The 13,617-nt window shown below is 38.8% G+C and overlaps 2 protein-coding genes across 2 annotated transcripts in view; one reads left to right on the top strand and one right to left on the bottom strand.

Annotated features, from left to right (window-relative positions):
* Positions 1-852: 852 nt before the first annotated feature.
* pax4 (paired box 4) lies at positions 853-4,065 on the bottom strand. Its single transcript, XM_078243240.1, has 10 exons — positions 4,035-4,065; positions 3,683-3,813; positions 3,296-3,511; positions 3,119-3,209; positions 2,744-2,884; positions 2,563-2,645; positions 2,409-2,472; positions 2,185-2,252; positions 1,299-1,404; positions 853-1,181 (listed from the first exon to the last, which is right to left on the bottom strand). The coding sequence occupies exons 1-10, from the start codon at positions 4,063-4,065 to the stop codon at positions 853-855; spliced, it is 1,260 nt and encodes a 419-aa protein (XP_078099366.1).
* A 5,157-nt stretch (positions 4,066-9,222) lies between these two features.
* snd1 (staphylococcal nuclease and tudor domain containing 1) overlaps positions 9,223-13,617 on the top strand; it is a 179,365-nt gene continuing 174,970 nt past the window's right edge. Inside the window, exons 1-3 of the mRNA XM_078281396.1 lie at positions 9,223-9,498; positions 12,126-12,275; positions 13,121-13,241. Coding sequence (XP_078137522.1) covers positions 9,424-9,498; positions 12,126-12,275; positions 13,121-13,241 — 346 coding nt within the window. The 5' untranslated portion in view covers positions 9,223-9,423. The remainder of the gene's footprint in view (positions 9,499-12,125; positions 12,276-13,120; positions 13,242-13,617) is intronic.

Genomic DNA, 13,617 nt, shown 5'->3' on the forward strand with positions numbered 1-13,617 from the left:
TCCCATTGGCCTTCCCTAGAAGGAAATCTTGGAAGAGCGACTTAACCTTCTTCTGCACTGGAACAAACAGCAAGACTATAAAAGAGATCCCATCCACAGTATCCAGTGGTAACATCAAGTAATCCATGGAGCTATGATTTATGTCACAATGCTGTCGAGCATCCAGTGAAAGTTATGCTCATGTATCCAAATATGATTTTTGTTTTGATATTCTCTGTTAGCGTATATCTCCAACCTGGCCTGGGAACGCCTGTCCAGTCGGAGCTGGTTAATGTGGCCCGGGAAAGGGAAGTTTGGGGTCCCCTGCTGGAGCTGCTACCCCGGCGACCCGATACCGGATAAGCGGACAAAGATGGATGGATGGATGGATATTCTCTGTTAGCATTAAATCCCTCTAAAATCGACAACCTTTCAAGCAGAACCTGTGTTCATTGCTTGATCACAACTTGGCATATAATACCTTATTTCCTGGAAACTCACAAAAATAAAAACTATCGTCACTTCTAAAAAAATAAATAAATAAAAGTTACCATCTTTTCCATTAACTTTGTCTTCTTTACAAGTCAATTTAGTGGATTTATTTAAGATCCATCAGGATTGTCTGACCAATAAAGGTTTACAACTTTGAATTTAGAATAAGATATTCATTTCTACGTTAGTCCTTATCAATGGTAATTCAGGAGTACTGATTCGAGGAAAAGTGATGAGTGAAGCTGCAGTGCATTTGAAGAAAAATGAATGTAAGAGACAAGATTGTAATGCCAGTCCTCTGTCGCCCTCTGCTGGTTAGAATGTGTCCCTCCAGTCTACAAATTGCAGCTGCACCCAAATATACAAACAGTATTCACACATTTAGTCCAGGTAGCCATGTGGGTTCACATCCCAGGGCTGCTGTACGAATAAAAACCTCTCATCTGTTTGAAACGGGCTCCATGTAAAAGAAATCCCCTGCTGGTTCCAGCACTGTGGCACAGGGTGGTCTGCTCTTACTGTCTCAGTTACCAAAGGGAGGGATGTCCTTGCGTCTGTGTGATGGTGAACCAATGGGAAAGTGAATCTATTATCTCTGTGGAGATCCAGTGGAGTCTTGTCTGCCATGGTCTGTGCCATCATGTTATTAGACTGATGGATGAATGAGGGTGGGACTGAGATGGATGTCAGATGTCCAGAATTTGTCAAACCTGTATATCAGAGATTGGTGAACTCTTTAAAACCAACAACAATGCAATCATTTTAGAATCTAGACAATCAAACACAGATTTGATTAAAAAAAAAAGCAATTGTTTGCATGATCTCACCTCTTTCTGCTGGGAAAAAGTAGCCATTTTGCAACGTCCTAGCAACAGTGTTGTAGGTAGGGGGGGCCTCTGAATTTTCACAGTAGACCCTTGAGACTCCTGTTGCCTTCAAATCAACACATAGTCCAAATGTGACTATACAGTCGACCAAAAGCCATTTTGTATTTCGCAGTTTTTTAATCTTATCTATTAAACAACATTACATTTTAAAGCTCCTAAACACTTGGCTTTACATTTTAAGTATTGCTCTATAACATTAGACCTAAATATTAATGACTAAATAGGACTTAATTAAAGTTCCTATAAAGCATCTTCAGGTATTATTTAGTAAGAATTTAAAAGTCAAAAGCTCAGCTAATTTGTCTGGGTGCTGTTTGATCATATTTGATTGACAGTGACCAAAAGCACACCAACTGTTGTAAGATGTTGATTCATTCATTGTCTGTGATTTAGAGCCTAACGTTCAATGAGAATTACAACACATAACAACATCAATGTGCGGAATATTGAAGTTCAACATTTATTGGAATTTTACTGTCATTACGTATTTAAATGATGCTTGATTTGCATTATAATTTCAGTGTTTTTAAATGCATGTCAATACATGTTTCTGTTATTGACATTCTGTCTTGCACTTTCATTGTTTTATGAAGTGCTTTTTTTGTATGTCATGGGGGGTAGGGGGGCTTACATGGGTTCTCATTCCGAATTCATATCCTGTAAATCTTTTAATCTGGAAAGCACTTTGTGCTTAATGCTTGAAAAGTGCTATATAAATACAATTATTATTAGTAGTATTATTGTTATTATTCACATGCTGTTAAATCCTGATTAGTCAACTGATTGCATGGAAATATGTTAATTTACATATTACACATATACACACCTGTTGAGATGTGAAGCCATGTGGTATTGTTGGATTCACAGGAAAGAAATCTCTTTGCTTTTGAAGGTCTGCAGGTGTTATGGAGAATACATTTTGTCAAATAATCTAGGATTATGCATAATGTTTCTAGGCCTTGCCATAAACACACACACACACACACACACACACACACACACACACACACACACACACACACACACACACACACACGCACACACACTTACTCTGTGTACTGCTCCTGTGTTTGGCTTCCCTCCTCCATTTAGCCCGTCTGTTTGAAAACCAGACCTTTGAGAGAAAGACAATCATTTCAAGAGCAGAAATATGAAATGCGTGATTCTGTATGAGCACTTTAATGATTACAAATTATAGCTCTACCTTGATGGTGTCCTCGGGAAGTTGGATCTCAGCGGACAGTTTCTCTCTCGTGTACATATCTGCATACTGGCTGTGAGAGAACTCTGATCCGGGAGATAGAAACATATATTTAACTGGGCTTCTCTGAGTGGAACTAGGCAGTTTTGTGTTAGTTTGAGACATGCGTGGACTTTTAAGTCACCTTGCTCGAGTGCTGTGCTCTGCTCCGGGGTGAACGTGGTGCGGTTCCGCTGCTGGACAGCTTTAGGCTTCTGGTCATTGCTGCATACTGTCTCAGACATCTTTCTCTCAATCACTTCTTCTTGGATCAGGGAATCCGAATCTGCACACACACACACACACACACACACACACACACACACACACACACACACACACACACACACACACATATATATTTAAGTAGGAAATCAACAGTCTTAATTATATAAAATTAGATTAGGTCGTTTGGGAAATTGTGCTTTTTTCTTTGTATACTAGTGACTGTCCTTATGATGTTAATCAGCTGCAGGTCACCTATTTTTCAGTAGTCCAAAGACCATCAAATGTGACCTACCCTGCTCAGGCCTGATGTGTGCATTGGTCTCCATGCACATCGGTCCGTGGTCCAAATGGATCTTTCTTACAATCCGATTTATAGAGGACACCTTGCGGAACACATTGTGCAAAGAGCATCATGTCAAATGCTGGAACATTCTCACTTTAAAGAAAACAACATTTCAATCTCACTTACGCTGGGAATTTTGGAGGCTTTGCATATTCGTGCTGTTGCAAGCCGTTTTCGAATTTCCCAAGCAAAAATGGTTGGATTTTCCCTTTTGCACTGGATGATTGTGGTGATGACACCGGGGGTGAGAAGCCGAGGTCGGCTCCCTCCAATGGTCTTGGGCTCCAGGAGTCCAGTGCGGCGGTAGCGGCTCAGGATCTTACTGACGCACCCGTTGGACACCTGAAATACGCAGTTGTTTTCACGTTCTTAAATTCTGAACATATGAAGTGATGTTTTTATTTATTAAAACTGACCCGTCAGTGAGACTATTAACACAGCATTTAGCCAACCCCTCTCCTTGATTTAAAGCCTGAATGTGGTTGTTTGTGCATCCAAAATAGTTTTGCGTACCCGAAGTATCCTGGAGATCTGGTTCGGACGGACTCCCTCCGAGGCCAGTTCAATCATTTTCCGCCTCTTGGATTCCGGGAGAGGTCTGCCGTTGAGAAACATCCCTCCTAGCTGGTTGACACTTTCACAACCTTATAATAACACAGCCTATATTTAAATCTGTCTTTACTATGTAAGTGGTTTACATTGCTTATTACCTTAACTCAAAAATAGCAAACTTACATTTACATGTAACATAATTCGGCCTGTGCTTATTGCACTAAACAGTCTCAACAGGTGGTTTAATTAGGTGTCATAGAATCTAATTAAAGCCTAAACGTGCATTATAATAACAGTAGAAAAGTAGGCTAACCTTTATTTGGCAGATCGTTTGTTCCGCACATCTCCGCTTGCTCCCAGCCTAGATGATGATCACAAAAACCAAATGCGCAATGTTCCCAGAAAAAAAACAAAAAAAACACGTAATGATATTTAAAAACAAAAGTACAATGACACCTCGTCGCCTGTAGAAAAATAAAATTGTCCAGGCAACTCGCCACGCGTATTTGTGGTGAATGACAGTGAGGGGAATCACGCCCTTCAGCAGACATTTATAGGCCTGTCGACCTTAACATGACGTGGTGGCCTGTTATATGAAATGTCAATATTGCCTGGAAGTGAATGGGGACATTATAGACTTAAAATTGGCTTCAGGTTGGTAGGTCTTTTCATAAGACATATAACAATATTCTGGTTTTCATTTCACTTGTAATTGCATTTTCAGAGATAAAAACAAACAAGTCCAGTAGTTTAATTTAAGCAATATGCAGAAGAAGGTAGATCGATTGTGTCATGGAAATCCATGATTCAGGAATATTCTTCTAAAGAGCCCTCAAGCAAGTAACACTAATTGTTATTTCATTTAAGTAAGTCTAAATTTAAGCTCGATGTCGTTATTATGCACATCGGACATTTAGTAATAGCCTAGAATAAAATATAAATAATAAAACACGAGTCACGAAAAAGAGGTGAGTGGCATGTGATAAACTAAGTCAAATAAGATATCTACCAAGAAATCATATCGGGATCTTTGCACCGTCATGTTTTGGTGGCATGTAATAAGCTACATAGGTAGCTTTCCTATACCAGAAAAGTGAACTGAATAGTTTACTAAATTTCTTGGCTTTGCCACATTTCATCAGTGCCATAAACACATATTTCCACTTCTAGATCCTTTTAAATTGTGCGTTTGGTTGAAAATGTCTGTGTACTGCAGAACATAATATCAACATAATAATATTCAAGTTTGGGAATTCGGACTGGTTTCCTTTTGCGCAGTGGCTGCCTAGTTTCAATCAGACAAACCAATGTTTCAGTGCGACACAATTAAGTCCTTGAACTTTCTGCTTTGGTGCATGTTATCCTCCTAAAGTGAAGGCACACATTCAATCTTTCAAAGCGGCTAAATGATCAACACTGTTGTGTTTCCCATCCTTTAGGGGGGGACTTGTGGTCACGTGACTGTAGCATCCTTTCCCAGGTGAAGTGGCTCAGATTAAACGGATCTCTGCTCTCCTTTCATAAAACAAACATTTGGAAATCTGCGCCAATGACGACTGCCATATGGTAAAGTGCTTTTGATAAATCATAAATCCATCACCCAGTCTCTCTTTATTACATTTTCTTTCAAAACGTGAACAAATAGACTCTATATGGGCGCAAGGAAAGGGCCAATTGGGGGACCTCGTTTATCCAGAAGACGGAGGCTAAAATAACCCTCACAGATGTTCCTTGTGCAGCCAGCAGATAAAAATGCGTTGTAAACGTTTCAAAGGGAAATATTTGACGAGCAAATATTAGCCTATGTGAAAACCCACACAAGGCTCGTCTTTTGGCCTGTTTAATGACTAATTGAATATCATTAGTTGGGTCCACACAGATCGAAGTGCCACCGAAATAAAGGCTCAGAATTTAAAATGCCATATGGCCCAAATTATACATTAACCATGAGTTAGAGGACAATAATACTCTCTGTGTACAATCAGCCAGGTTAGATAGAGGACAACCATTTTTGGACACCATCATCTCCTTGCCAACAGAGACAAAGGACACATAAGGCAAGCCTTTTTATTTATTACCGGGGAGTTGATGCGGTCATTGATTTATAGTACTTTATTGCACGTACAGTGTGTGCCAAACGAGGTTGATTAAAGTACTTAGATTGTGTTGTTATGACAGTACATATTCGTGGTGCGTAAATTCTAATCTTGGCTCGCCAAAGGAGGAAGCGGGAGTTTCAATAACTAAATCGTGCCACGAAATAAGTATGCGTTTCATTAACACATCCTAGGTATTTGTCTTGGGCATAACACACCTGTATCGGTGCTTTACTACGCCTTGAAGCGTTAAGAAATGTGGACAATTCATCCGCGTAAAAAGGTTAACCAAACCTCTCCAAAGCGCATTGAGGTGCTGTTTGCGCAACGGAGCTGCCTCTCTGGTCGCTTGTCTAGCAAATTTCTCCACCCTGTAATGGGATGTATGTATCGTTCATGTTTCTGATATTTACTTTAGTGAATGTTTTTACCATTCACTGAATGCTTGTTTTAGTCCTTTATTATTAATAGATCTTTAGTTTCATGTCCGTGACCAAATGTGCCGATTTCAGCAGAAGACTAACACACAAAAAGCGTCTATCTTAACATACCATTCAATTTCTTAAACATGATCTTAAATGCTTTAGGCTACTTTTGAAACAAAAGGATGTGAACTTAAGGTTATTAGTAGAATTTCCCACTTGTTTTATTTTAAAAAGATTTACGACTCAAAGTTGGATAAATGACGTGTTGATTACACATTCTATGGAGCCTAGGTTAAAGTAAGCCCTACCTGTGTTTACAATTCTTCAAATTCCACATAACCAAATCTGTCACCATCGTCTTGACTTAATTACATCGTTTTTTGAAGAGAAAACCATTTTAATACGTTTCCTGTATTCTAACATTGTCTTAACATATTTCTTCTCATAACACAGGAGAAATAGTATTCCCACGGTGAAGATCATTCCTCTTGACTCTGATCCAAATGTTCTCTTAATACGTTTCTGAAAATGTGCGTCACTCACACCTATATTCGCTGCTGTGTAGGCTATTGCAACTCAGACACGCAGAAATATGATCCAAGGTAAATTACATCGAATGCCAAACCGGTCAGCGACATTTCTGCTTTCCCCAAGTAGGCTATCGTTTTGTTGGCGAGGAAGATTTAGTCAATGACAAATAAAAAAAAATGCGCACGCTACCCAAACAAACAATATAACAATATCCGTATGATATTTGACTAAACTAGCCTACCTATACGTCTAATAGATGTCTTTAACCGTTTTCCTCAATAATAGAGTCCCATTGGCACATTGGATTGCTGTTCAATTACGCAGCCTTGTTACAGCCTGTTGCGAAGACAGATTTACCCGAACAGGTCCACAGTGGGTTATTTATTTTCATGAAGATGTAGCTGTGGGTGCCAGGGCCAATCACTTCCAAGTTGAGAATAAAAAAATAAAAAAAATCATACAATAAAAAAGTGTCATTGTAATATCTGATTGTATATTCATTACTTATCATGTAAATCACTTTTTGTCTTTTCTTTCTTTTTTCCTCAGGTGATATGATGATGCCAGATTCTCTCCTGAAAACTAAGTAAAATAAGTGAGTAGCTGATAAAACACTTAGTTTTAAATACTAGTGTTTTATATTTAAGGAAATAAAACTGACTAATAAAAAAAAAAAAAAAAGATCTGGAAACTGAGTAAAAAAAAAGGAAAATGCTCTGGCTTGAATTTCCCACGCTTAATATGGTAAACACATAGGTCATAATAATAATAATAATGATAATAATAATAATAATAATAATAAAATACATTAGTTTGATAATGTGATGTGACACCCATAGGGCAATGTTACCACATTTAGACACCACTTACAACTCATTGCATACATATGTAGCTCTAATCCACTATAATTTGTACTATGTACATATTTGCATAACCAGAGGTAGTATTGTGGGGGAAGGGAGGTTATTTGTAGCAATACAATTTGATTAGATATATGTTTAAATACAATAATGGACTTATGGGATATGAAACGTACACTATACTGTAAAAAAGAGCTTCTTCTAAGTTAAGCTGACACATTTTCTGGTGCTTTTTACACAACTGGTACTAGAGTCTAGTGCACATGCAGGCATGTTGATTCAAACTCTGTGCCTTGTAACAACAGGTCATCAGACAGATAGGTGACAATTAAAGCAATCCATACAGGGCACAAGGGATCAGTGAATGGTTTTATGAGTGTGAAAATAAGGTGCATCATATGCTGTGGCCTTAACAGTTTCCAAATCTCAACCCAGCTAAACACCAATGAGATTTTGGACTACTAGAAAATCTACTAGATTGTAACTAGAGTTACAATCTATGCCAAGGAGCATTTTGTCTGCCTGTCTCTCTCTCTCTCTGTCACACACAGTTCATAGTAGCCTAGTTAGTTACTCCTTTTGGGAATTAATGTCAGAGCATTCAAAAAGTCATAAAAACATCTCAAGGTATTTAGCCAGCAAATATTTAGAGTAGATCCCATGAGCATTAATGCTATTTTCCAGCAATGCCCTGCTTCCCACTCACACAGTTACTCACGATCACATCTGCCAGCTGCCAACTGAGAAGCAGTAGATCAGGACAAGCAAAAATACAATAAAAATAAAATTATCTTATGCAGGATTATCCCCGGTGTGATCTTACCACACTATTGATGGTGACACTATCCATTACCATCACCTGTGCTTTTCCTGCTTTGCAAAGTCCAAATGTCCGTTGTGAAAGGGGTCCATGGGTTGATGAACTGCCCTAACCCTAACCCTAAAGAAGATCATTTAATTTAATATTTCATTATATTTGGCCTGTAAACCTAATACATACCAGCTTCTGTGTGTGTTTGTGTGTATGACATACTTTTACATTTAGTCAAAAACTATATTAAATAGAATCACATAACTATTATAGCCTACTATAATATCCTATTGGTTTATGCAATTTCAGTCTTGAAATCTTGTTGAACAAAGCTGCAGGGCCAGAATAAGAAAAGATATGCAGAGGATTGGGGTACATTTATTTATAAAAAATAATTTAAAAAAAAACAGCTAAACAGAGACTAAAAATTAGTCAATGCAGCTGCCTTTTAATCAGTTACAATAATATAATAAACAAAAAAAATCAAAGTACACAATATTTAATCTCAATTGATGACACATCTTCTATGTTCTCAACCCCCTAAACATGGTTTTATTTATTTTTGGCAACTGTTACAATATTTATACCGTAGGCCTATTTGTCATTTTGTAGGGTCGTTTGTGTGACGCTCAGATCGAAATAGAAAATTTCCGACACACCTTGAACGCAGCATTAGCTGGGTTAACACTATGCTGACGTGTCGCACCTCTTGCTCCGGAAGACTTTATTTCAATTTGCCTCTGCGGGCGAGAAGCAGCTACGTTCGCTCCCATTCATTCTGCTCCCCAGACCCGGAAAGAATTTGATGTGTGTGTGTGTGTGTGTGTATGCATGGCAAAGTGTGTTTCCGGTATAACGTGTGTGTTGATCGGCGTTCAGCCTTTTTCTCTTGGCTTTCAGTAGAACAGTCACTGACTTCAGAGTCCCAGCTCCCTTGCCTGGTCACCCCTTAACGGCGTTATATTTCAAACCGGTGGACATGGCATCTATTTCGTCACCAGCTCAGACAGGCCCTTCTCCGGCTGCTTCTCTGCAAAGAGGAATTGTGAAAATGGTAGGAAGGAATCCTAACATACATATGAGAGCTCACTTAGCTTAGTGAGCCAAAGGCTAATGAAGGCTAACTAGCGTTAACTGTCATACAACTTTAATTAAACTTATTTGAAGATATAAACGTACCTGTGTGTTAAATGTCAGTCTTGGCAATGTGTCACTAACATTCAGTTCACCTGGCTGCGGCAGCATGTCAGTTAACATTAGCTGGTTTGCTACTTAATTTGCTAGGCTGCTAATAAGCTGAAGCCAACGACGTTAGCACGTTTGCTATAGCTAAGTAACTTAAACTAACCATTTCAGTGGAAATGTGAAGTGTATCTACAAATATGAAGCTGTCAAAGTTGCTTAACATGTACTAAAATCCAATTTGGCTATTTAGTAACTTAGCTGTAACGTTAACAGATGTTTAGTTTCCCAGCTATCTGCTAGCTAACTGTTGGCTAACTAGCGTTTAGTCTTATGTTCTGCAAGTGTTGACTTTAATGAACAAAGTTCGTGGTCTGCGGTCCTGCTGAACACGGAGTTGACAGCGTTTACACAAATTTAATTTCTTTATCTTATTGGCGACATACAAATTAGTAAGTAACGTGTAAGCTAACAACCAAAGCTTCTTCTTATATCGCTTCATTATTGTCCCTCTCAGCATTTACTATAAATGCTATTGTATCATATTTTAGCGGTTAAAGTACCGATTATTAATGTTAGAAAATATGGGATTCCGGACGCTATTCCTATGGTTCCGACCATTCAAGTCCCAGCGCATTTCCCTAGTGTGCTGGTTGCAACCAACCACGGGAAACTGACACGTAGCTATAGCTTTCTTTCCCCTGTAATCTCTCATCTTGGTTGTATGTAGTCTCGGTTTCTGTTACTTCACCTTCTTTGGTTTTAGATTCGGCCTGGTACTTTGTTCTAAAGGCAAGATAACCTTTACTCTTTTAGATAGCTATGTTAAGTTAGGGCGCTTTCACACAAGTATAGTTCCTAACCTTATATTTTCCTCAATGTACTGTATACATTGCATAGTTCCATAGTTTGAACTCTACTGCCCAGACCCAGTAGAACCACACAGTCTTCTGGAGCAAATGCATAAATCCAGAGTTATATTGTTGTATATGTTTTAGATGTTAGTATTAGTAAGAAAAGGTGCTTGTAACTGATTCTACTTTATCATGAAGAGCATATTCACGTGTCTCTAGGTGTTGGAAGAAGGGCCGTTTTACTAGTAGATGCTGTAAACCAGTTAGCACTGGTGTCCTCACATATACGGGTGTCTTCCCCTTGAGAAGGTGTTTTAGTAGGTCACACTCTTGTGGGTTTATTACCAAAGGAACTGAGGGTTTTTTGAAGCCTGTGTTAGTGCATTAAAATGATTTTAGTAAGAGATGAATTTCAAATTAACTCTTAACATTCACCATAGTTTAGTTTTATAGTAGAACCTTCATTAATGGCCCTTATCTAATACAATCAACTCTGTGCCTTGAGACCACTCTGCCATCACCCTAACGGTCTCTGGATTATTTTAAAAAGCCGATAAAGATTTATCTGTTCATACAGGCATTTGGTTAACCTGTCTGCACCTGGTATCTTCTATGATTTTATTCTATTTTTTATCTTGATTTTGTATTATGCCCTGTAAAGCACTTTGTGACTTATGTCTGAGAACAGCTCTTTAGAAATACATTTTACTTACTTACTTGAGAAATGTGATCAGGGAGTCGAGCAAAGCTGTGTAGTGCATTCCAAGTGGAACTTGTCCCTTTTGTAAACAAAAAAGGGGGGTAGTGCCTCTGTTTTTCCATGCCTGGTCAATACATAAAAATCACAACTACTCATCTGCTTAGCCTACTTGATTGGACTGAGTCAGATAGTGGGGAAATGGTGGTGTTTTGATGGAAGACTTTATCTAGCCCACATCTTAGATCAACAGCCCCCAGTGATGCTCCCTGCAGACACACTGGAGAGTCCGCAGATAAAAGGTGTTTGCTCAGATTCGTGTAAATGCCATGGTTGTCAAACCCAAGAGTAGGGTTATCTTTTTTTTTTTTTTTTTTGTATTTAGCTACGTTATCAGATGGTGTGGTCTCAGCGTGCATTTGAATGACAGACTGTCTCCATGGCAACGTGAAGTTGCTTTCCTGCTCTATAATAGTTTTCCAGGCCTCTGTAACATCTTTTAAGATTTTGCTCATTTATAACTACTACTACTATCCACACAGTGTGGTTGCCTTAATTGCCTACCTAATTTACTTGTTTATGTTATACCAGTTTCAAATGAATCCTCAATGACCCTTCCATAGTGCTTATCAGATTGACGCTTTCCGTAATGCAAATGCAAATACAACAGTTTACTGAATGTACCAGAGAGCATGTATTGACTGAGAGGATATAGAAACTGAAAGCTACCACTTATTTCTTCCTTCCACACAGGTGTTGGGGTCTGGTATTTGTGACCTGTCAATTACATAATCCTTTTTGTGATGTTGAATAGATTTTAAGAAGCATGAAGAGAGCGTTTGAAGATATTACCTGCATTTGCCGAATGCAATGGGGGCCAATACTTACTCATACTTTACTGTTGACTTTATCTTCTCCAATTGACAGTCTTTATTGTCATCTCTCCAGGTCTTGTCAGGCTGTGCCATCATTGTTCGGGGCCAGCCTCGGGGCGGCCCACCCCCGGAGCGTCAGATCAATCTCAGTAATATCCGAGCTGGGGCCATGGCCCGTCGAGCCGCTCAGGGCCAACCCGACACCAAGGACACCCCTGATGAGGTGAGCACCTCTATCCCATTCTGTTTGGGTTTGTTTATTTTATGTGGGTTTGGCAAAGGCAGAACAAGGTCCTTCCAAGTAGCCCTGCAGCACACACTACTATATTCCAATTTGGCGGTTAATGCTGATATGTGGATCTTTGTTTTTACTGTGGGTAGAATAAATAGCGTTGGAATTTTTGCTATTGTAATTTCGATCGATCAGCTGTAATTATGTATGAATCGGTATTCAGACCGTCCTTCATTGTATAAATGATAATGTAGTCTAGAGATAAACATGTCAATTCTCCGTTGAACTCAAGGCTTTAACATACCACTGTTGTCATTTTCTTTTCAAGCCTTTGAAAAGGCCATCAATTTATTTATCAAAGCCGGATGTTGCCGCTCTCTGTTCTTATTTTAAAATACACTACGGACCTTTTTCTTTTATCAGATGGAAAAAGGGAGAAATACAGAGAGTTTGCTTTAACCAAGAACACATCATTATTGAAAATCAAGTTTATTGTAAAACAGATTTTGTAGGACACGGCTTGCGAAACTATTGTGTTTATTGGGTACTACTTTCACTTCATTACTGTGGACTGTTATGTGTGTCTGGTGGCTGTGAAGAGGCAAAAGGAAATAACCTGCAGTGGGGCCCACCAACTGTGATCATACTGTAATTAAATCAGAAAATAATACAATACACTTTTAAATGAAGGATTATGTTTGTCATTGCAGCAGTATGTCTCTTTTAGTTGTTCTGCTGATACTCATCAGTCAAAATACACCTTGCTTGTTTGTGATAAACCTTTTGATTTGATCGCTCTATGGAAGAATACATTAATATTCCTGTCTGTATTGCAGCCATGGGCCTTTCAAGCCAGAGAGTTCCTGCGGAAGAAGCTAATCGGTAAAGAAGTATGCTTCACTGTGGAAATCAAGACCGCTTTGGGCAGGGAGTACGGCATGGTCTATCTGGGGAGAGGTGAGTGGACTGTCGCATCTAAAATCACAAACTGGTCTGAAAAATGTCCACATAGGGAAGGATACGAATTCCATAAATGTTCCTTTTCCCCTTGATTTTTCGTCAGTTTATTTTTTTAAGAATAAATCAAAATCATATGAGGGGGAACACTGATGTCATACTGAATTTAACATACCTGTGATGTGAAAACAGTTGCACAGTTATGCACACTTATTGCAAGTCAGGGGCCTCCGCAGAATTCGTTGTTATGACTGTGCTATCACAATATTGCCTGTATATTTTGTGCTAAAGTAGCATTAGAATGTGTTTTAAGTTAAGTCGTTTTTCAAATAGTTTGATGGTGGTACAGTACTGTAGAGTATTTGTCATTGAAGAT

The sequence above is a fragment of the Sander vitreus genome, chromosome 23 (genome assembly GCF_031162955.1).
Source record: "Sander vitreus isolate 19-12246 chromosome 23, sanVit1, whole genome shotgun sequence".
Lineage (NCBI taxonomy): Eukaryota > Metazoa > Chordata > Actinopteri > Perciformes > Percidae > Sander > Sander vitreus.

Bases quoted from the DNA above. Each gene is read 5' to 3' on its own strand.
- pax4 (XM_078243240.1), bottom strand. From the start codon at position 4,065: ATGTGCGGAACAAACGATCTGCCAAATAAAG. The intron at 3,512-3,682 runs GTACGCAAAACT...TGCGTATTTCAG, and splicing joins AGATCTCCAGGATACTTCGG to GTGTCCAACGGGTGCGTCAG. The intron at 2,253-2,408 runs GTAAGTGTGTGT...TAACACCTGCAG, and splicing joins ACACAGGAGCAGTACACAGA to ACCTTCAAAAGCAAAGAGAT.